The sequence below is a fragment of the Lygodium microphyllum genome, chromosome 6 (assembly GCF_053477565.2).
Source record: "Lygodium microphyllum isolate KBCC chromosome 6, Lygodium_microphyllum_v1.1.10, whole genome shotgun sequence".
Classification (NCBI taxonomy): domain Eukaryota; kingdom Viridiplantae; phylum Streptophyta; class Polypodiopsida; order Schizaeales; family Lygodiaceae; genus Lygodium; species Lygodium microphyllum.
The window spans coordinates 151,605,952-151,631,357 of NC_141140.1; the positions used below are offsets into that span (position 1 = coordinate 151,605,952).

General features: G+C 37.7%; 1 protein-coding gene across 3 annotated transcripts in view; it reads left to right on the plus strand.

The window, feature by feature from the left end:
• The first annotated feature begins 20,456 nt into the window (after nucleotides 1–20,456).
• Nucleotides 20,457–25,406, plus strand: part of LOC148035294 (transcription initiation factor TFIID subunit 10-like) — a 108,743-nt gene continuing 103,793 nt past the window's right edge. For all 3 annotated transcript variants that reach the window (XM_087680298.1, XM_087680299.1, XM_087680300.1), the window contains exons 1-2: nucleotides 20,457–20,620; nucleotides 20,721–20,785. In XM_087680298.1, coding sequence (XP_087536424.1) covers nucleotides 20,540–20,620; nucleotides 20,721–20,785 — 146 coding nt within the window. In that variant the 5' untranslated portion in view covers nucleotides 20,457–20,539. The remainder of the gene's footprint in view (nucleotides 20,621–20,720; nucleotides 20,786–25,406) is intronic.

Sequence of the window (25,406 nt, forward strand, 5' to 3'; positions counted from 1 at the left end):
GAGCTATTTCTTAGATATCATGATAGAGAAATGCATGATCCTCTCTACTACCGAGGCCAAGTATGTTGCAACTCCACTAAGGCTTGCAAGGAGGCTCTCTAATAAGTGGTAGACCTTACTATTACTAATGTGGTTCCTACAATGCTTTCAGATTTGATGAGTACTATTTCATGCAAAGATAAAGCACATTGAGGTGCATTACCACTTTATTTGAGAGGTCATTGAGGACAAGTCCATTAAGCTATCAACTTATCAAAATCCTATAGATTTTCTCACCAAAAGTCTCTCAACATAGCATTTTTCCTTCCTTAGGACATTGATGGGCATTGGATGAGATGGTATCTTTTCTTATCATGTTGTACTTTTTGTATATTTGTACTTTGTCACCTTTTTCCCATCCTCTCCTCACTAGGGGCACATTGACCTTTAAGTTGAAGGTTGTTGGGGATAAAGGCACCTATATCTAGCCGTCGGTGTATTAGTTACATTGATAGTACCTACATACATATACACTGCATGTGGTCAATGCCCATCTCACTGTCACTTCATTCTTTTACTATTTCAATGACCTTTGAATAAGGGAAAGCTAGTTACATACTCATTACACATTGTGACTATTGGAGTTCCCACATATTGTGTCTATTTCTCTTGCTCTCTTGCTCCTTCCACCATAGCTCTTACTTCTACTCGTAGTCTTTCATTCCAGGCCCACTCCCTTCAATTAGTAGACATAGGGGTGTCCTCCTTTATGCAAGGTTCCATAGGCTTCTTCAACCAATACAACTAAGATACAAAACTTTACTTGTCATAAAGATCATATATCTTCTTCCAAAAATCAAATGCACAACCATTAGTCGAAATAGCATTGAAGGACACCTACTTAGACAAAGATTGTATGACAATAGACTTGCATAACTCATCAAGATCATGTCAATCATCTCTATCCAATTTTCTAGTTTTATATCCTTGGTTTTCAATGGCATAACCTACTTCTTTTACACCAATACTTGCCATATTTATGTCTTCCAATACTGAAAGTTCTTTCTATCAAACTTCTCTATGTTGAAAATAGCAATCATTGGATGCATTTGAAGCACCTGCCATTATGTTTGCAAACCAAATAGAGTACGGGCTACTACAATAACTACAAATCAACCCCAAAACTCATCCAAAATGAGTACAATGGGGAAGAGATGGAGCTAAACAAAGTATTTGGCACTCTCAAAGAAACTACTAAAAAATAGTTTTCAACATGGATGCCCATAAAATTGTAGTAAATGACTATACATTTGTAGACAAATGACAGAAAGAGTGAGCTCCCATTATTAGGAATATCCGAGTAGCAATCAAGTTATATAAAATGCAACTAAGAATGTAGCAACCAAGTACCAAGAACAGTCAAAACAGACAAGGTGTCAGAGACATAGATGCATACAACAATGTGTATCAAGCATATATCCACCACTAACAACCCACTAATAATGATAGATACAAGGTATCCAAGCTCAAAAGGAAATCAGTCTACAGTCATGAATCTTTGCAATGAACATGGTATGTATAAATTGAGAGACAATAAGGGTCTCCCATTGACTCAAAGAACCAAGCTCTGCAATGCAAATGGCTCCCACTAGAAGTGAATTTGGAATACCCAAGCTTACAATAAGACTCAATATATCAAGTACATAGCATCGATGCTCAAAGATATGAAAGAATACATCCAAGAGCATAAACTGACAATATTCCTTCAACCCATAAGTGAAGAATCATTTAATCAATAAGCCATTGCCAAAATGCATTTAATAGAGCTAAAATACAAAGCTCTAAGCTCATAAAACTATATCCATGTATATATGTCAATATTGAGCATTAATACATACATGTAGAATCCCTAAAGCACTTGCAAGCATGTAATACATAGATCTTCACAGTGACTGCTTGCAGTTCAAACTTTGCTACATCAAACTTTCAATGGCAGAGCTAAGCAAGCTTCAATTAGCCCAAATGTCTTCTCCAAGTGTTAATACCTCATCCAAGTATCATGAAATAGCCTCGTAAGCATCAGATAGAGACTATGGAGTCCAATAAGTGATATCCACCACAATATATAGTAAACTATTTTGAACAATGGGTCAATGGTTGACCAATGCCACTCCAAATGATTCTCTAAACCAAGTCTCTAGTGCCAATATATTTTCAAAGTGCCCAAGAGCCCAAGCAAGAGCTAAAAGATATTATCCAGGCTAGGAAATGGGACAATAGATCAAGTGCAAATCATGTAGTCTATTGTTGCTTATGATATGGCTGACATCAATGTCCACCTAGAGAGGCTCACACAATCCTAGGGAAGCTCCTAGATGAGCAAGGAACACACTGAAGCATGGATAGAAGAGGTCAATGCATACCTTGGGAATATGAGTCAATGGGTGCCATGAAAGCTATGGGCAAGATCTTCTTCTCAGACTGAATGTAATGTCAACGAGCTTCATCAAATGCTTGCTTTGATACCAGTTGAAAGCTTGAGCAAGATGGAAGCACAAGTGAAAGCAAGAAAGAAGCAAGAGAAATGGATATTCAAGTAAAGTAGAGAGAGATTGATATGTGGAATCTCCAATTGTCACAATGTGTGGACATGTGGAAACTCCAATTATCACAATGTGTGACCTACCCTCCCTTATTTCACCACTTGCAGTGTATAGGTTTGTGGGTGGTAAGTATAAGTAAATGTAGATGGCTAGGCACAGGTGGCCTTTAACCCCCAACACCAACTTCCTAAACATGGTAATATCCTCAACATATTGTCCATCATCAACCATATTTATTTTTTGATCCATTAGCTTAAATGTTATTATCTCATACTTCTCCAACATTTTGGACAAGTGAACTATTTAGAAAAATCTCATCTGTAGTAATTAATTGCTCCTTTAGATATTTATCTTTGTCAAAAATTTGTCCATGGGTTCACCTTTATATATATGACCATTACCATTCTCTAACTATTTGTGCATATAAGCAATATGGGCCTCAATTTTTCATTGGCACAAACATGCAAGTATATCCCATGCATCCTTCTTTATCCTACATGAGTAAATATGTGGGAGCATAGCATGTTTAATAAACAATGTAATTAAAGCATGAGCCTTAGCATCTCTGCCATCCCAATGAATCTACTTAAAAGTAGGTGGCGATGGTGCTCTAGATACTAGCACAGAACTAGAACTTGACAACATCCTCAACAACACCTATTTATATTGTTTCTACTACACTTGTAGCTTTTGAAACACAAAAAGGATCTTTCAATTCCATGCATGATGTTCCAAAACCCCTTTGCGACCAATATATGGCACATCATATAAGCCCATATTGGATAGTTGGTTCTATCCAACTTGCTCTCAATAACCAAGATATGGCCATAATAAAAAAAAGTCACATCTATAGAGGAAAATATGCACAAAACTTATGTGTGTTATGTAGCATAATATAAAGGAGATTGTAAGGTCACTTATTTGCAAAATTAACTATTGTCAAGAATTCTTCACAAAAGGATGAAATAGCATGCACAGTATTGGCAATAGTGTGAAAGGAGGTCGAAAAAAATCTAAATAAAAAAAATCTGATGATGCCAAGCCTATATGAGCTTACTTGCAGTATTTATTGATTTGCAATACTTATCAAATTTCATCCCAATATGAGGAAATTAAGCAAAGGGTGTTGATGATTCTATTAAGAGGTTAAAACTTGCTTCAATACCAATTGTGGAATTTAGGTTTTTAGGAATGTACATACACAGCTTGGAGAAGAAGAAGCTTGGGAGAGCACAACTCAGATGTATTGGGAGAGATCAATAAATAAGATTTACAAGACTTAGTATAGCCTAAAGGAAGAAAGGCATATATACAAGACTCCTAAAGAGGGAAGAAATGGTAAAATAGTCCAAAGTGTGTTCACACACATCACTGTCGAAATATGGTAATAGTCAAGTAAGAACCAATAATGCAAGAAATATTTTGTTTTGATAGAGCTAGCAAATGAGAATGGTATTTTTCTATCTCTTGAGAGATGAAATCTCAATGTATAGAATCAAATGCTTTTTCCACATCAATATACAACAATAGAACAACTAGGGCTATATGCTTTAGCAAATTCAATGGCAAAAACTTCATTGTTTAAGCATTTATGTGTGAATTGTCATTTAAAAAGAAAGCCATATTGGGCTTCATACAAACTAACATGAATAACTCCTCATACTTGATTGGCATGCAAAAATAATAAATCTCCACACCCAAACCCTCCTCTTGTAGAATTACTTTTAGTTGGACTCATTTGATGTAAATGCATTCCTACTTTCAGTTATAATATGAGAGATGTAGTTTAAGGCGCACTTTGCAAGATTTTAGAGCTTTTTTTGCAAATCTATAAAGCATTTTTAATGGAAAATGAAGGTTTAAAGCTTTAGAGTGGTTGTTTGTGCAAAGCATTTGAGGCACATGATGCAGATCATTTTAAAGCTAGAGATGAAGCAAAGCAGAAAATTGAGTCTACAAACAAGAAAGAAGCATCCAGTCATCATTTGGACATTAATTTTGTGCGTTTGAGGTGGAATTTCATGCCAAGAGACCTTAATTTATGGAGGAACACGAAGTGGGCAACCAACGAAGCCAAAAAGGGGTCAATATTTGAAGGGATGGACAATTTTTAATGAGGCATGAAGCAAAGGGAAAAGACACACACAAAAGGTGCAATTTTTCATGAATGAATGGTGGGGGGAGAGAGAGAGAGAGAGAGAGAGAGAGAGAGAGAGAGAGAGAGAGAGAGAGAGAGAGAGAGAGAGGTAAGCAAAATGGGCACCATATTTCATGGCTTTTGTTGATCATGGCACACACGATATGCATCATTTGTTGTGAAGAACATGAGAAATAGATCCTCCTCTTCATCCTCTACATGCTCGTGTAAATTTTATAGCTTGATATAAAAGATTGAAAAATGCTAATGTTTTAGTCTTTCTCTCTCATCTACATTTTAGTCTTTCTATGTCCTCCCTTCCCACACACACAATGGTATTTCCTATGAGAGGAAAGAGGTTAAATACAAGAGAGGGAGAGGTAAGAGTTGTATGAAAAAGAATATTTGTGGTACGTTGTTGGAGTCTGAGGATTTCCTAAGTCTGTTAGCAACTATCTTAAAGCGCCAATGGCCTTGGATTCCACACAATGCCTCACACTTGTTATAGCACATAAGTAGTCTAAGTGCTCTAATTTGTATGCTAAATAAAATCCAAATAAGAAACTATTTTGTTGGTGGATAAAAAAAGGTTTAAACTTAATACTCTTTTAGCTCAATTTTCTCAGAGATATAACTGTTTTCATAACATGGTTGAATGTTATTTATTTAGGAAATGTCATGCTCTTGGCTTATGTGATACTCCAAAAATGCTCATTTGATGTTGGACACTTAGGGAATGTTTGGCCAATGTATTGGAATACATTTGGACTGATTGTACATACAGTGGACAACAAGCTTTTAACAAGGATAGACTATATTTAATGTTCTTTCATGCTATTTGGGCATTCTATCGGATGTATTGTGCATGACATTGAAGCTCTATGCTTGGTTATGCTATTGAATGCATTTGAGCTTAAGACATTTGACATTGACTATTAGTTACTTCATTGGATGCTTCAGAGGTCTATGACCTTATGGGCTTGAAGCTTTAATTGGGTCTTATGCTCCCGACTATGTACTTGATGTATCTTGGATGTTTGGATGCTACTTACATGAGGATTTGAGCTTTGTTTGCTCATCTGTTATTTGACTTTTGTTCTAGTGAAAGCCACCTACCTGACACTTGGATGTTACATTGAGCTTCAGATTTTATTTGTAGTGAGCTTGAGTATGTTGTACCTTACTTTCACCATGTTGTAATTGCAGACTATTGTATTATTTGTGAGAGCAGTCTCCTCCATTTGATGTTATTTTGTTCACAGTTTATGGATAACTCATTATTTGGCCCATACCTCTTGTTTTTAACTTGTTTTGGCAATGGTTTTGGGGCCATTTTTTGCAGGTATTACAACAGCCTATTTGGTCTGTATTGTACCTCTTTTTCCTGTAGTATGAGCTTCCATTGCATTTCTATCAATCTTTTTGCAATCTCTTATGCCTCCTTTTGCAATCTCCTTACCTCCTCCTCTCCTAGATCTTTCACAGGATCTTGCCATGGTGTCCCTTCTAGTGTTGATGACACTTCTTAAATTGATATGCTAGGAGGCTTTTGTGATACTAGGTGCTTTCCTTGCTCATGAGTCTTTGATAGCTTCCTCTATAGTCGTTGTTAGGATACCCCCAAATCCCACTAATGTAGCATTTGTTGTGGCCTTTTTCCTTTTTGCATTTTTACATATTGCTAGTGTGGGTTTGGATGCTTCGTGTCCTTGTGTTCTTGCACTCAAGGTTTTGTTGTTGCATGGATGGTTTTCTTGATATATGTGTTGAAGTTTCTCTTTGCTCAAATTTCCTATTACTAAGCTTTCCAACATTTCCACCTAGATTTTTCTCATGGTCCAGTCGTACTTGGTGGTACAAAAAGTTCCAAATTAACTCTTCTTGGATCTGCACAATAAGGTTTGGAATGTCCTCTATGGTCACTCCATCATTAGTGAATGACCTCTACTTATTCATGCCCAACTTGGTGTAGACATCTATCTTGCTTCTTAATATATTTTCTTCTTTCTCTAGTAACTTTAAGGCTTTATGTACCACATCCAATCATAATGGCATTTCTATTGTTGTCAGCCATTCACATCCTCCATTGTGATCACTTCACTATGCTTGTAAGGAATTATGTGCATTTGTCATAGTCCACCTCACCTTTAAACTTTTCCATCTATTCCTGCAATTTGTGTCCTTCCACTAGGTCCTTTGCTTCTAGATCCTTGGCTACACCTCAACAAGGTTTTGAATCCAATGGTATCTCAAGTGGTGATATTGCTTGATTTCCATTTTTAGGTTGTATTCTACATGATCTTCCTATTAAAAGTATGGTGCTAGAGATAGTACTAAAGGCATAAACAATGTATGGTTCAAAAGTGACAAGTGCTATAGGCACAAAGACTGTATCCCATAGGCAAAGAGGGGGAAGAGTGGCATAGCTAAAAGGCTATAAAACAATATACTTGCTTCACTATCAAATCAGTTAGGCCTATTTCATGTCATCATTATTCCATACTTGTTCTTCTTCTTTCCCCCGTAGCTAATCTTATATTCTTACTCAACCATGATTTGCAACATGGTATCAAAACCTCTTTCCTAGAGGTTGTGAGGTTGTGGGATCTTCCATAGCTACCACTCAAAGTTCAAGAAGCTCAAGCATTGGAGGTGTTGCTATTCAAGAAGATATTGGAGTGAAGATTGAAGGTTGGGAATCGCAAAGCTCATTGGAGAAGGCCATTATTTTTTAGGTGCAGTTCTTCATTATGTACATTATCACTTTCAATGCATTCCTTGAAGGCTTTTCATTATCAAGAAGAAGAGAAAGGGTAGCTCCATTTGTTAGAGGCTTGCATTATCTACCACTTGCTAAGGGGGCAACTTGTCAATAAATAAGGGCTTGCTTGTGGCCAAAAGCATTGGGGGGGGGGTGCATTGCTTGCTTGTCTTTGTCTAAGATAGAGAAGTGGATAAAAATTAGGAGAGAAAGATTGTTGCTGGCATTGAAGCTATAGAATGATTTCACTTTATCAAAGGAGGTCCTCACCCCACCTAGCATTGTCAATGGCATCCTCCTAACCTGCACCATTCATGACAAGCAATAGTGTTGTTTTCTCATGAAAGCTTTTTTAAAAGCTTCTTATCTTCTCTTCACGAAGGTTTTTAAACCTTTAAAAAAATTAAAGGCCTCTTCACACCTTTATCTTCTTGAACTAGTTCAATGTAAGGCTTGTTCACACTGAACCTCCTCCAAACTAGTTTGACATTGAGCCATGCTCACATACTAAGAACTAAAGCAATTCATTTTTAAAAATCCCCTATTCACACTGCTTGCTATCCCCAAAAGTGGTTTGAATTAAATACTTTTTAAGTTTCATTCACATTGTAGTTGTATCAAACCAGCTTGTCTATAAAGAGATATTAACAACCTCTTAACACTAAATCCAAGCATATGCTAGATTTTTATTGCCCAAAACTTTGATTCTAATCTATCCCACAAAATATATTGTAAGTAGTTAGACATTTTTGTGGAAAATAACCTAATAAGACCACTATATAAAGCCCATGTTAGTGCGCCTTAAAAATGGAAAATATTTGTGTCAAAATCCAATGCCAAGCTAATGTAAAATTGATAAAGACTATGAAGACATTGAGCTAAAGTCAAACAAAAACCCAAATCCTAAGATTATGTATGTAACGTCACATCAAACCATGTATGCTATGAAGCCATCAAGCCAGAGCAATGTATCTTTGTGTATCCATCTTGTTCATAAAAAAGAGACTATCATAAAACTTGAAGACAAAGAGCAATTGATTAAAGAAAAGTCCCAAAAAAAGAGGAAGATCAAAGAAGTCCAAGAAGATCAAGAAGAGCAAGGACAACATGCCAAAGAATGTCAAAGTCCAATAGAGGAAGCCAAAAGAGCAAAAGTAATACAAAAAAAAGATCAAAAGTCAAGGAGTCAAAAGCCACAAAGCACCAAGGACAAAAGATAAAGCTATAATGTCCACCATTGGCACCAATGATACAGCCAAGGGACCAAAAGAATCCAAAAATTTGAGTTGTATTGCCTACACTCTGGTTGGCACTACATGAGCTAAAGACATTGCAGGCATTGGGGAGGCGAGGGGGGTGTTAATCGTATGGTGCTAGAGGCATAAACAATGTATGATTGAAAAGTGACAAGTGCTATAGGCACAAAGCCTATATCATGTAGGCAAGGAGAGGAAACAATGGCATAGCTAAAAGGCTATAAATCAATGTACTTGCTTCACTATCAAATCAATCAAGTATGTTTCATGTAATCATGATGCGCTAGTTGTTCTTCTTACTTTGCCCCATAGCTCATCTTATCTTCTTACTCAACCATGTTTTTGAAACACTTTCTTTGTGAATGGTAGGTGGGGCTCAATGATTTTCTCTTGCATAATTTTCTTTCATTCTCCCACCATTTTAAAGAATCAAAACATGTCACATGATGATGATATGATTTTATCAATATCCTATTAACATAGATATTTTAGCCCTTGAGTCCTATAGAGTATTGCTTTTCAAGTTTGATAATTCTTATTTATCATTAGAGAATTGCTTTTGTTTTTTAATTGGTGTCGTTTGATTTAGAGTCCCTCCCCCGACCTAAATGAATCCAATACTTACTATGACTACGAAGGGCGACTTGTGGATGTAGATTCTAAGGTGTGCAACTTTTTGGTTAAGATACACATGTGCACTTATTTCTTTACATGGTAATGTGATACACAACCACTTTTACTACAACCAATTGTAAACATGAGGATAATGCCACACGATGATCCATATCATGTGGTGGCATGGTGACATACATAATGTAAGTTAGTATTCTAACTAAGAAATCACTTGAACCTATTCTACTATCAATGTGAAGTTCTTCTGCATTGAGAATCCAATCCAGATATGGGTGGAGCATGATGTTTTCCTCTAATGGTGGTCTATTCCAAGTCAAGTTGAGTACCCTGATGAATGATGTAAGAGCAACGTGGATTGGGTGATATTCATTAGACTTGATGGTATAATGTTGTTCATCATTGGTTATTATCTTATAGTTGACCCTTTCCCCCTATGCACATAAGGTGAACCATTTTTGTAGGAAAACAAACTTAGTTTTTGCAACCTAGTTGATTTGCAAGATCCTCTAGTGTTGTTTCTATGTAATTACCTTTGAAGGAGGTTATGAGGCATCCCATGGTAGATTTTTCCCATGATATTTGACTAGCAATTAGCTATTTGATAAAATTGAGGGATGCTTGATGCTTAATTTCCTTCCATGAGTAGGGTAGAGACCTCATAGCCTTTTGATAGGTCATATTTGATTTAGTTGTCTTACTCACTAGCTCATGGTAGTCTACTTGAGCTTAAAGTAGCTCATTGAGTAAACCTTTTTTTTCTTTATATTAATGAGATTTTACATTAAATGTTATTGAGATTTTACAAGATGAACTATGCACAAAGATCTTGTTACATGTATTAAACGTCATAAAATTTAGTTTTTAAATTATCAAATAAATATTAAATTTTTAGAGTTTTAAATTTTATATATATATATATATATATATATAGAGGCAATTTCTGTTACAATTAAGAAATTGGACAAACAAATAAGTTAAGGGAAATAATCTTACTATTTTAATTCAAATATTCAATGGAAGGTTATGTCATTTGGAATAAATTGTTTTGTTTGGAGTATAAATGGATGGAGCTTATTCTTTTGAAAGTGCAAAAAGTTAGTTTGATAATATACAAATCTAATAAAACAATTCGTTTACTGATGCTAAGTTATGTAGGTAAATTTTTAGGAACAAGATATTAAGTTATATTTATATTATATGTTCTAAGTGTGTAATAATAGCTCTCGACATACAAAAACAAAGATTCAAAGGTTTTTACTACTTTCATAATTCTAGGAACGTATACTAAATTTAGCAATTTATTCTCTCTCTCTCTCTCTCTCTCTCTCTCTCTCTCTCTCTCTCTCTCTCTCTCTCTCTCTCTATGGTTATTTTATGCCTAGGCCATAATACATTCAAATAGGAAAAAAGGATCCTTTTTTGTTAAATGGCCATCCTCTTCAAGAGAGAGCACATGGATCTCTTGAGTTAAGTGGCCTACTTTGATAATGTTTGAATTATCAACCATCCTCTTCTCACTTCTTCTTCTTCTTCTTCTTGTCATTTTTTGATGTTTCGAATTACTCTCTGCATGCAAAATTGAAATCCCTTCTTCCACTTGCTAAGACTTCTTCCAACGTAGCCATCATCCTCTTCTTACCACTAAAGCACCTCAATTCTTCTATGTACACAACCAATTAAATACTTTTGATTGGATCTTGCCATAGCTTTTGCACAATTGTGCCACGTGCTTATTTACTCCCCTTGCTTTCTACCCTTTTCTTCATGCTCTTCTTATTTACCTGCTACACTATAGCCAACCTATGTAATTCATAGCATGGATTAGGGTTTCATCCCTTGGCCATGTTGTGTTGGCAAAAAGAAGCTAGAGGGAGCAACCAAGACTATTCATCCTCCTATGAGCAAGAAGGCCACATGTGTAAAAACTTAGAATCTCACAGTTTGGACTCACAACTTGCTCATTTTCCTAAGGAAAATATATTTTTCCCTTCCACGAAAGATTGGGCTTCACAACTTGCTCATTTTCCTAAGGAAAATATAATTTGCAATGAACCATCCATTTTCTTATGCCATTTTCCTAGAAAAGGGCACTATGCTTGCTTTATCCTTTTCTTCAATCTAAATTCAAAGCTTCAACTCAAGGTTTTATGGCAGCCATTGTTTCTTCCTCTCAAGGTATGCATTGAGTTTTCCCTTCTCCTGTTTCCCTTCTCCCAGCTTGTCACAGCTTGCTCCCCGCTTGTTGAGGAGCTCCTCTTGTTTTCCTTCTCCTGCCTTATTCCAGGTTGCTCCCCACTTTTGCTGAGGAGTTTCTCGAGACTTAGCTGAGCCTTGTTGAGTGCTTATTGAGCTGAGGAGTAGCCATTTTTCCCATTTTGAGTGGATACAAAGCATGCTGTAGAAGTCATGGAGAGTTATGGTAGCTGGAAAGATTTGTCATATTTCAGTCATAATTTTTGCATATGATATTAGATTTAGGCGTTCTACAGCTAGAAACAAGGAGCACGATGAGAACTATAAATTTGGGCACTTATAGAGTTAATTCTATGCAAATTTTTATTCTTTTTTTCATACAAAACAAAATAGTTCTAGTTTGGACAATAAATAGTAAATTCCATAATGCATGGTTGATGCATCGGGGATGCTATTTTGGTGCCCAGATGGTGTAATAATACTTTTGGGATGCTATTTAGATCTTTTAGAACTTGATTGGATCAAGTTTGCAAAGGTTTATTGTTGACATAACAATTTGGATAGCAAGCATACAACAATGCCCTTCATAGTTTGAGTGTTTTGTACCTACATGGTATTTTCGGTATGTACATTTCTACAATGATGTCTAGCATTGATGAATGAGCCCAAATATGGTTACGATATGCTTTGGCACTTGGATTTGAGGTACATTTGATATACTTGGGCTTTTGTTAGTTGCTTTGAGCTTTTACGTTACAGATAATGAAGTTTCATTCAACACTTATGCTCCCAGATATATTTGTGATATGCTTGGGCTTCCCAAAGACTTTGATGTATATGTCTTAAGCTTTGCTTGCTCACTTTGCATTTCGGATTTGCTTCTAGTCAGAGACACTTGTACTTACTTTGGTAGGGCTTCGTTCTTTGAGAATGTGGAACACTTACTTCATGTACATGCTCTTTTAATATGTATTGGATGAATGCAGTTACCCTATAGTGGGTTGATTTGATTACTTACTTTGGACCTGGAACTTATGTCTATCAATGTGTTATTAGTGATATTTATATGCTTTTTGGTTATGTATTGAACTTTTCTCAGTGGGTTATGCATTTGGTAGTTCTCTTCTCTTTACCATGAGATCTCCAAGTACATGATGTCTATGCCAACCACATGTATGGTTACTGACACACTGCAGTTGTGATAACTCTCAATGCCAATTGTTTATGGTCTTTCTTTCTTGGTTGCTCATAGTTGGTTGTTAGCATGTTGCTACAATTTATTACAATAGCATGTGATTTCATTTTTATGCATTCTATATGAGTGCAATCACTTAGATTTGATAGTTACTTAATTATAGTTTATGGATAGCTTACCATTTTGGCAGTTTCTCTTGCTTTGTAATGATTTTAGGGTTCTTTTGCTATCATTTACAACAATCTGCTTGTCTTAGATTGTGCTTCCATTTAGTCCATTATGGCTAGTGGCTTGAATGACATTGCTATCTTCAAAATTGACAAGTTAGATGGCACCAACTATAGCTATTAGAAGACACAAATTTGGCAGGTTTTAGTGCAAAAATTGTAGATTAAGTCATTGAGACATGAGGGTGTCAAGACTGAATACATTGATGCAAAAGATTGGGCTGGACTAGATGAGTTATGCAAATCTACAATCATTTTGTCACTCTTTAAGTAGGTCTAATATAATTGTCTCTGATAGGTAGACTGTCTAATAATTATGGTGGGATAAGATTCGTAATGTCTATGATAAGCAAAGTCCTATCTCTCAGATGTATTGGCTGAAGCAACTCATGAACCTTCATATGAAGTAGACAACTTCCATGTATGCCCACTTAAATGAGTTTCATTCTATATTCATCCACTTATCTTCACAGGGGATTGAATTTAAGGACAATCTTCCTCCCTTGATCTTGTTGGTTACATTGTCTAAGTCATAGGACACATTCCATATTTCTATGTGAGCAAATATGCATGTTGATGGTCTAAAATTGTAGGATGTAGAAAATGCTCTCTTGAATGAAGAGGTTAACCAAAAGAATGTGGATGCTTCCTGCACCTCTCATACTTTGACAATCAAAGGGAATAATAATAGAAGTGGTAATGACCATTGTGAGAGAGATTTTCAAAAGTCTTATTCTCAGTCGTATGGACGGTCTTGCAATAATTAACTTGTCACTATTATGGGAAGTAGGGTCATATTCGGCCATAATGCCATAAAATGGGTGTTGACAAGTGCAAGAAAAAAGGAAAGGGCAAAGTGTAGGACAAGTCTGATGATCATAGCATTGTTCCTAGCAAGTCTAGCATCAAGATTGAAGATTAATATTATGCACACTAATTTTGATGATGACTACATACTTGCAACTTCTTCTCTCTTGACATTTTACAATTGACTGATGCCTTTTCCATCTATGCTCATTGTTGGGCTGATTGATTTAGGGGTTTCATTTCGTGTCACCCCTCATTAAGAAGGTTCCACTCCTACTGCTGCTGCATGACAGATTTGCCGGCTTGGGTAATGATTGGATATTGTTGGTATTGGAGATATTGAGCTACAATTTCCTTCAGGAAGTATATTTACTTTGCATGATGTATGCCATGTTTTGGCTTTACCAAGAGCCTACTTTTGGCTATAGATTGTTGGATGATGTATGTTATGTTGTATCTTTTGGTGATTCCTTATGAAAGATTACTCATGGGAATCTGGTTCTAGCATGAGGTGTCAAGTCTAGCACTCTTTATCCATTACTTGTATTTAGGTCTATTGACTATGTTTTGACAGTGCCTACAATACCACATGTATTGTTATGGCATCATCGCCTTGGACACATTTCCTTAAAGGAAATGAAAATGCTTACTTGTTTGTAGTATCTTCTGCCCCTTAATTATAAGCATTTTGATTCTTGTGATCATTGTCTTTATGTGGTAGGCAACAGGCTTGTAGTTCACATAAGAAGTCTCACATTACGTGCATGGGTGAGCCTTTGGCTCTTATTCATTCTAATTTTTGTGGACCTATGCCTTACAAGTCTTTAGGTGGTATGAGTTATTTTGTTACTTTCGTTGATAATTACTTACGTAAGGTTTTGGCACATCCATAAGGCAAAAATTGAAAGTCTTGGCTACATTTCATTGTTGGCTTGCTTTTGTTGGTTTGCATATAGGTTGAAATGTTTACGAGATCTAACAATGGGAGTGAGTATCTATCTATAGCCTTTGAGCAGTTTTGTGATGATATGGGTATTAAGTATTAGTTGATCTCCCTATACACCCCACCCTAGAATAGCATGGCTGAGTGCATGAATAGGATGATTCTGGAGTGGCTTCATAATATGCTTATCCATACATGCTTACTATAACACTTTTGGGCTGAGGCAGTTACTATTGCTATATATGTGATTAGTTGATCTCCATGCACTAATCTTGCAAGGACAAGTGCAATAAGCTAGATCCTAAGTCTGTGAAATGCATCTTTCTTAGTTATAGGGATACAAGTGAGATGGGCTATTGCCTATGGGATCCATAGGCTCAAAAGGTTATCCACAGCCATGATGTTGTTTTCCATGAAGAGAAAATGTATAGGTAGCTTGAGCGAGTCATTGAAGTATGCAATGTGATATTTTAGGAAGAGTCTCCTATTACTATACAACTCACTAGACAGCCTATAGCAGTTGATGCTCTAGTGGCCCAGGACCATGATGTTAGATAGGAGGTACATGCTCCATAGCCTATTTTGCAGCGGTCTATTAGAGATAACATTAGCTTGATCGGTTTGTGCCCTTTATGGATTATGTTACGGTGATAAATGCTAGTGAGTCTCTTATCTATAATGAGGCCATGCACAAAGGTGATGATCACTCTTGGGAGAGGGCCATGCAGTTAGAGTATACCTCACTGTAAAAAAATCATACATGGGATTTGATTCCTTTGCCTAGTGAAAAACATCCTTTGCCATGCAAGTGTGTGTACAAGTTGAAGAGTACCCCTAGATGCCCCAAGCCAACCTATAAGGCCAGCTTGGTTGTTAAGGGTTTTAAGCAAGAGTATGGTATTGACTTCAATGAGGTTTTCTCTGTTGCCATCAAGATGACTATCCTACACTTGGTTTTGGCTTTAGTTGCACAGTTCGATCTGAACCTCTATTAGATGGATGTCAAGACAGCTTTTTTACATAGGACTTGCATGAGGATATTTATATGCAATAACCTAAGGGCTTTGAGGAAAAAAGCAGGGAGTACGTAGTGTGCAAGTTGAGAAAAAGTCTTTATGGTGTTAAGTAAGCACCTAGGAGTGGTATCACAAATTCGATCCCATGGATATACCCGTAGTGATATGGATTCATGTTTATACACAAAGAAGGCTCATGATAGTAACCTTATGATTTTAATACTTTATGTCGATGATATGTTGATTGCTAGGAGCACTTATGATGATCTGGATGCCTTGAAAAATCAGCTTAAGAAGAGCTTCGATATGAAGGACATGGGACAACCCTCACATATTCTTAGGATGTGCATCATACGTGATCGCTCTAAAGGTCTCCTTTACTTGTTGTAGAAGAAGTACATCCCGAAGGCTCTTGAGTGGTTTCATATGCAAGATGTTAAGCCCATTGGCTATCCTTTACCTTATCATGTGAAGGTTAGTCATGTTGTGTGTCTACAGTTTGATGAGCAAGGCTAAGATGGCCAAGATCCCTTATATATCTACAATGGACAATTTAATGTATCCCACGACAGCCACTCATCCTATGCCTTAATAGCTACTCGTCCTCACTTTAGCATTTGTAGTGGAACTTATGGCATGCTATATGGCTACACCTCTTATGGTAGGCAACATTAGAATACCGTGAAGGGTATCAAGAGGTACCTTAAGGGCATTGCAAATATGTACGTATGTTATGGTGGCTAGGATATAGGAGTTGTGGGGTACACTAAATCTGATTATCCAGAACATGTAGATCATAGGAAGTCCACCTTTGGCTATGTCTTCACCTTTATCACTAGAGGCATTGCTTGTTGGATGTCCAGGGTGTGAAAATGCAAGGCCCTATCTACTAAAGAGGTAGAGTATATTGCAACCACTAAGGCTTGCAAGGAGGCTCTCTGGTTAGGCAATCTAGTTGTAAACCTTAGTATTATTGATGTGGTCCCTACGCTATATTTGGATTCTATGAGTGCCATTCAGTTGGCCAAAAATTTGATATTTGATGCGAAGACAAAGTACATTGAGGTGCGCTATTACTTCATTAGGAAGGTGGTAGAGGAAGAATCTATTGAGCTATGTGAAGGTTATTCAAGCTTTTTAATACTCAATGCAGTCCATGTTGGCATGAGATGATTCTATAAATGCCATTTATGACTATGTGCAATAATGTTTGAAACATGCTTGTTCCTAGACATTGACTGAACTAGCAATCAAACATGTGCAAGAAATCATACAAAGCATGATTCACCTTACTATTCTACGTCTTCCAACAAGGTGTTATTTGTCTCATGTGAAAATCATGACTGGAATATATTGAAAGAGCAACCTTTGAAAGATATAATTTTCTATTGGAAGACCTCATTCTAGTTTGACATGGAGCTCATTGCATTGTGGCCATGATAAGATAAAGCATGAGAGGGATGGTTATCACAATGATAACTCTTGACTTGACGATAGTGATAGAGACTTTAGGTCCAAGGAAAGGTGTAGGCTTCTTAGGTTTCCATCAAATGACCATAAAAGGACAAATAGTCATGGTTAAGTTTGCAAGAGCCTTTACTTGTTATGTTACCTTTTTGCAATATGAAAATACTTTTTAGAGAGAGAGAGAGAGAGAGAGAGAGAGAGAGAGAGAGAGAGAGAGAGAGAGAGAGAGAGAGAGAGAGAGAGAGAGAGAGAGAGAGAATAGCTTGAAAGTTTCTACCAAGTAGTGTTCATACAAGTTGATAACTTTTAAACTTAAGAAATATAAGGGTGCCTGTCTTGCAACCCAATTATCAACATATGAACACTCTAAACATACTTGTAATCATAAAAGAATCCAATAAGACTATCTGAATGCTATTCATGAGCAATGCTCAGCTCAACCTTTGTTCTTTTGATTGATGTATTTTAATAATCTCAATAGTCTCTCTAGAAAATGAAAATTCTCAATCCTTTTGGAATATAAAACATGTTCCAAAATGCATTCAGATTTATTACAAAATGTGCATGTAATAATGTTACTTCAAGTCTATTTTATGGAACTAGATTTGATAATTCATGACTTGAGCTAGTAACATTTACAGTTCTTGAGTGTGACTTTCACTATTGGTCAAATTGTAATGCAATGTTCATCAAGATGAACTAAAATGATGTAAAATAAGCATTTGCAAACAATTAAAAGCTTAGTTAGCAAAACCAAACCCTTTCACTCTTTAAAAAGAAAAAAACAAAAGGGCAAGGCTCTTATGTGCAATAGTGCACCATTGTTTTGGTTTTTTTGGTTTGTTGTTGGGTTTTTATGGTGGTGGGGGAAAAATAATGTGTGCCCGGCAAGGCTCTTGTGTGCAACAGTGCACCCTTGTTTTGGATTTTTTGGTTTGTTGTTGGGTTTTTATGGTGGTGGGGGAAAAATTATGTGTGTCCCTGCCCTTTCTCAGCCACTACCTTATACCCTCTGCCAACCTACTCTCACCATTTACCACCCCGCCTCCACACTACATCATCAAACCTTGACCCAACCTCCATGCTACATCAAAAACCCCCTACCTCCCTCACGCCCTGTGCAACAATGGCAAAAGCAACACATTATAGAAGAGTAAATATGTCTCGATTTCTTAGGTTCTATGAGCACCCAAAAAATCAAATCTTATTGTACTCGAGGTGAGGACTAAAATTGGAAACCTTATCTCTCCACCTCTTCTACTCTACTCACTTCTAAATGGTCACACTTAACTTCTTAACTTTTGTTCACAAAAATAAACAATAAACCTAAGAATTATGGTCCTTCTCTAAATAAGGAGCAAGACCAAAAATGAAAATTGTATGTTTTTAAACATTTTATAACTATTTTTTAAATCAAAAGTTGTAAAGCTTTTCTTTTAATTTTTAATTTTTTGGAAAAATTTTTGCAATTCATTTTACATAGAACCTCAGCTTTTAAGGGCAGTCACACACCACCAATTGTCCGGATGAGTGGAAAATCTCAAAGACTGGGCACCTCGTGGTTAAATACTAAAACACCCACCCTTTATGACAAATAGGGGCATGGGGCTTAGTGGTGTAGCCAACTGGCTTCCATTGTAGTGGTAGGAGAATAGGAGTTTAAATCCCATTGAATTCACATTGGGGAGGGAGTATTGCTTGCCCAAATGTGTATGTGATCTGTGAAAATCAGCAACTATATATATTTTTCATGTGTCAATACGCCCTTTCAATTTTTATAAGTGTAGCTATGTGACGTTTTGTAAATCTTTTTTGTTATTTTTTGGGTTATTTTATTAGAATTACTATTAAGAAAAAAAATCAACCTTGCACGTCGAAATAATAAGCTATCTTAAAAAAATGAAATTATGAAGTATAGGATGTTTTTCCTTGGACAAGTGTACTATAGTTTTATAATAAAAACATATTGTTCTCATCAGCATCAATGGATGCCACGAAGAAACAAAGTCACAAGGCATCCTTTAGGACTTCTAGAAAAAGGAAAACTATGGCTTCTAAAAAAACATCACTAAAACTGTTTACTGCAACTTGGTACAACATAGTAAAATTCGACTCATCTTGGTCGACATAATGTGAAAGTATCATTGGAAGACTAACAATGTGTGCATCCTGTGGTATAGTCACAATGCAACATCATGCTGTCAACTCGCAAAAGAATGATCCATCTTCAAAAGAAATACAAGTTACACCAGCCTTGTCACGTACTATTCTCATCCTTGCATGCCAACAATACAGAGTCAACACGATGATAACTAAATGCTGACCATGTCTTGTGAAGAAAGAGAGAAACAAATACGTGGTGTCACTCTTACCATACTACATAAAACTAATTCTCAATGCAAAGCTGTTACAGCTTCAACTATTGATTATCATTGATACATCCATCTCGATTTGCAAAACGACAAGAGCGATTGCAAACGGAACCTTGGACCGTTGATCTATTCTCAATAACCCTTTAGTCTCTTGAAATGATGGATCACTTTCGCAACTATCTACTAGACTTGACTTGTTTACATCCGATATTGTGGATGTGTTTGCTTTCAACATTCCACATAATCCACTGATCTAGAAGTACATGGCTATAACATAACATCCACATCCAAGGACAAGGCTTTGCATCCTCAACAGGCAATCCATTGAAAGGATTATAGAGCTCAATCGTGAAAACTCTCCATTTGGCCTAAAGCTCTAAGTAGATCACGAGAATGAAAGATGTTATAGTTTGCTCGAAAATGTAGTCGAGCCAAGCCGACGATAGGCATTCCAAAGAGCCGATCAACACAAGTTCGCATGCATCATATTACAGATTAATAACCGTCTCGTTGAAAGAACAACGATGTTTAGGACGTACGGATTATTTGCAAGAACCTCACCCCCTGCCTAGATATCACCTTGAAAAATGTAGTGTTTCTGTTTTTATTCCCACTTGGCCATAGCATCTAAGATAAAAGGAAATGTGAACGTTCAAAATCACGAGATTAGTGACTCAAACTACACATACACATATATTCTATTTTTGATATCTTCCATGTATTTATACAACACAAAAACTTATCTACGAATGTACTTCACGTCAAAACACGACATATATGTAAACACCATCAGTAAAATTGCTACATTAGAAACATGCAAGACCTGCATATAGAACTTCAAACTTATAAATGAGGTGCACATGTCAACCTAGTTTAGTTGGGCAGGGCTTCCCTCTTGGTGTGTAACGTCCCCAAGGAAGACAAGGGTAGCCTAGCCTAGCGAATGCAAAATGGAAGAGGCGGCTGCTGCGGCTGAAGAAGACGCTCTGCTCGTGGATCTCCTTTCGTCATTGGCTGACTATCTTCCTGTCGTAATGGCGCTACGCTATCATTACCATCATCATCGTCAATGCATTGTATGTCGACGTCTTCGTTTCCTCTTTCCAAAACTCAGATTCGTGCTTTTCTCAGATTCCGGACGAGCTGGCAGAGTATTACCTCAACAGAAGTGGCTTCCAGTGTCCTGATTCGAAAGTGTATGTGCTCTCCCTCCCTCTATCTGTCTGGCTGTGTCTGTCTCTGTCTCCAGCAGATTGTACTATAGAGGAGCAGAGATTCTTCCAGAGGAGAGCCATAAGCTCTTGTGTAGATTGATGCAGATAATATTATACAGGAGCAGATATTCTTCTGGAGGAGAGGCATAAGCTCTTGTATAGATTGGTGGCATTATTGCTTTAGACCCTGGGGATACATACTGTGTGAAGACTCACCTGAAAATTGCATTTCTAAGAGTGTTACAATTAATACAAACCCCGGGGTTATGCTGTACGGTGTAGTCATATGACCATGACTTAGTTTCATTCAGTTATATCCCATCAGCTGACACTTGGGCTTATAACCGTGAGGTTGGGGGTTCAAGTTTTGCTACATGCAGTACTCGGTTGGACATCCATGGAGGTTGGGCACTTAGTGTACGTATCTTGGATAGAAAAACAACCCTTACAAGTCAGAGATGAGAAACATTATATGAGTTACCATATGCAACAACATCCTATAGTACTCATCCTGGCACGAAAGGCCAATGAGTTAAACCCTCTCATAATAACAACACATTTCTTTGGTGTTGAAGACAATAGTTGACCAAGAGACTGCCAATAAGCGAGAAACTCAATGCCAAGATCTGAACAAGAGATCAATCTTTGAGGTGTCACCACCTGTGGCTATGAACAAGCATTATTAATCCAGGTCTATGAAGAGTTAACATGTGATCATAGCTTATTTGTGATAAGTTGTGTTAAGATTCCTTGATGAGCAGGAATCACGTCAGTAGTGTTTTAGCTCAACTAATGGTTTACCAATGAACTGTTAGAGGATACACCTCCTGGATGGGCAGTCTTCAGGCAGGTGAACAAGTGTGGGCAGGTGCCAGGAAGTCGGGCAGAGCAACAAGCAACTGGGCAGTGGGCAGCAGGCAGTGGGCAGACACAGGCAGTCAGACTGCCAGTTGGCCAGTGCCATATGGCAGGCTGCAGTGTGCCGGTTCATACTGGTCAGCCTGCTTCTTTTTCTCTGTCCCTGCAGCCGATTTAGGGAGTCCCCAGACACACGGTCATACTTTTTTGTTTTGTCAGATAGAGTGAGGTTCTGATTGAGTGCATATATTGACCCCAGCCATTGTACATATTTTGTTCCAGATTTCAGTCTTCAGCATTTTTTGTTTCCAAAAAAAGGATCTCAAGAGGAGTATTCAGCGTGTCAACAGGCTGTGTTGTCAGCATCTGATTGCGAGTGGATGGGCTGTGTATAAAGCTATGGCTGGAGCGTGTAGAGATACATGTGAATGGAGTAATACTTGATCCATTTGCTGATCAGGAGGGCAGCCTAGACCTTCATGGAGTCAGGAGGAAGTGTGCAGACCTAATTTTTGCGAAGAAGTCAGCAGAGTGCTGAAAAGGTTATGTTTTCAGCCTTTGGATCAGATTTGATGTTTCTAGTGCACAAGGCAGTAAAGTAATCTCAAAGTTTGGGTGGATGCAGTCTTAACCATTGTGTTTTTCGGAGTTAGAAGGGCTACCTGAGAAGTGTGATCAATTCAAGGTGCGAGCAGGATGTTTAGTGACTTAGACATAGATTTCTAGGCCATCATGGGCTGCAAGGTCCAAGTCCTACCAACACTTCCTTAGGATCAAAGGCTGGATGGAGACAACTTCAGCATTTGAATGGTGGTGATGGAGGCTATCTTAGAGCATAGAAGCGGGAAATGCCCCAAAACGCCCCTTGGGAGGACCCGAAATGCCAAAATGCGAGGAGACAAGCCCAAAACGTGTTTCCTCTAGTGAAATGTTTCCCCTTTGGGGAAATAGTTGAGACGTGGTGTTTCCCCAAGGGAAAACTTTTTGGGTTGACTCGTTTTGCAATATAGCCGAAATGTTTTTTATTAAACATTTAAAGGTCTTGTTTATGTGATGTTTTTATTTTTTGCCGTTCTAAGTATGATTGTTTTTTATGTTTCGTCTAAATGTTAATTTTAAATGTTTTGTTTTAGTGTATCTCGACTTGTCTAAACGTTTTTAATAGTAAACATTTTTTATGTTTCATTTTTAATAGGGCAACTTTTTTAATGTTCCTTTTAAATAATGTTGTGTTTAAACTTTCCATGGGACTTCGTGGGCTACATGGCATGACCCAGCTCTAGACGGTGAGATTAGATTTGAAGATGTCTATAGTTCGATTAGTCATCGTTCCTTCTTTGCAATTAGCATATGAATTATGTTTCAAAATCCTTGTATTTGAGCTTATGCCTTTGTAGAACTCTTTCAAAAATTTTTGTTTCCATGTCTGTTTCCGTTTCCCCAGTTCTCTCAACTGTCTTAGAGTCCTACGATCTTGTAGAACTCATGACTAAATAGATTGATTGTGCGATAGTCAAAGACTATAAATAGAGAAAGTTGATTTGGAGAAGGCATAGGTGCATTGGGACAAATTGACAACTTGTATCCTTTCATTCATTATTAGGGAAAGTTGATTTGGAGAAGGCATGTGTGCACTAGGACAAATTGAATGCTTGCATCCTTTTGTTCACATTTCTCCCTTGCACACTGACAATCATTGCGCATGTTAAGTATATGATGGGTGCGTGAGAGGTATGGCTGCACTTGGAGCAACTCTAGAACATCATGATTCTCATGAAGAGAGTGTCGGTGGAGGAGCAGATGTGGACCATGGATTCCAAGAAGTTTGCGTCTACTACAACCTTGGACATTTGGATGGGTGCTAGTAGCATTAGTTATAGTGGTCATCATGAAGTGTCTCAAGTGCGAATGGCATCTAATGGATGCTAGCGGCATTGGTCATAGTGGCCATGAAGTGACTTAGTGCGAATGCACTAGGAACCCTTCAAGGTTAGGGCAACCAAGTACTATTTATTGGACTCAAGACTCTATTGTGCTCTTCATTGTGTGATCACCACTCTTGGACTCTTGGGCTTATAGATGCTAGCTTTTGGGATGTGGTCATGACTCGGCTTGTTGCTAGCTCCCAGGCTCAGGGGGAGCTTGTTTGGCTCTATGGCTAGGAGGTGAGTCTGATGTACATTACCAGTGTATTCGCGGGTACAGCTTGTGTCATGTCTCACGTGTAGATTGGATCCTAGATGGACACTTAAGCGCTAATGAAAGATCACATCAAGATCTTGCAAATGATAGCAAATGGGGATCCGTAATGGAGGGAACATGATCTTCTTCGAAGATGTGTGTTATCCTCTTGTCACAGTGATATACTTGTTATAGTGGTTTCTATTATTCTTTGATCACTTTTGAATGGGTTGATATGCTAAATAGGAGGAATTGGTGCCCCATGGTATTGGATAAGGAGGATTGCTTGAAGCTCCAATTCTCCATCAAAGGGGAATTCAAAGGCTTTAATGGGCCAAAATGCAAAGGTTAAGAAAAAAGGTAAGGAGAAGAAGGTTGATAAGTCAAAGGAGGACTCCACTTGCCACAAGTGTGGTAGGATAGGTCATTGGAAGGATTGCATGGACAAGGACAAGAAGGAAGACAAGAAGGAGAAATCCAAGAAGGATTTAAAGCCTCTTGGAGCACTACTATTCCTACTTCATTGGCGTTTCTCCACTGGGAGGTGTCAAAGACATCTTCAACATTGGATGTAGCATTGACATTACCCATAGCTCATGAATGGATCTCGGATAGTGGCACTTCTTGCCACATGACTCCATTGAAAGAAGGCATTGATTGCTCGCATATGATGCTAAGTTAATGTTGATAGTGGAAATAGCTTTTCCATTCCAGTTCATGGAGTAGATGAGATTTAAAAAAAATCTATAAGCAAGATTTGGATTTGATGTTGAGTTGTTTTGGATTCACGATGGCAAGACAAGCAAGGAGGCTTGCCATGGACTGGAGTTTTAGTTTTATACATGTTCGTATGTGTGAACACACCTTAGGTTTGTAAGTGTGTGTATTAAAGGTGTGAACACCTTCTACATCTCCTAGCATTTAATAAGGGTCAAAGGTTTAGGGGAAACCCTAGGCCTATATAATGAGGGCCTAACCATTGTACTTCCATCAATATCTATCACATCAATCTATTTAGCTTCTTGTGTACTTACAAGAGTTCTCTTTCTCATGGAGTTGCATCCATTGTAGCACTCTCGCTCTCTCTCTCTCATGGTGTTGAATCCAACGGTGGTAGCGGATCAGGTCAATTCGTCTGCTCCATCATTACCAACATCACGTGAATTGATGGTTGTTCAACTTTACCCATCAGTTCAATCGCGGCCTCTCTGTCACAGATTGCCTACAACTGTTTGCCTACTATTGTTGGTGCTTCAATTGTAGTTGAAGGGGAAGAAAAGAAGAGGAGGATGAAAAAATGGTTGACCTTACTGTTGCACTGTAGATCTATGAGAGCTTGAAGCTTTCTACCCCGACACACTAGTGTGTTGATCACCACGCTATTGCCCGCAGCCTTGTTTGTCCGAAGCTTGAAATGTTTGTCCATAATGCCACGTTGGCGTGCACATTGTTGACTTGTCCATTAGATGCTACGCAAGAGCAACATCGTCTCATATCTAGTTACTTGTGCAACCCGATAGCACTTGATGCTCCATCTGTAGAGGTTCGATCTAGCCGCCATGCC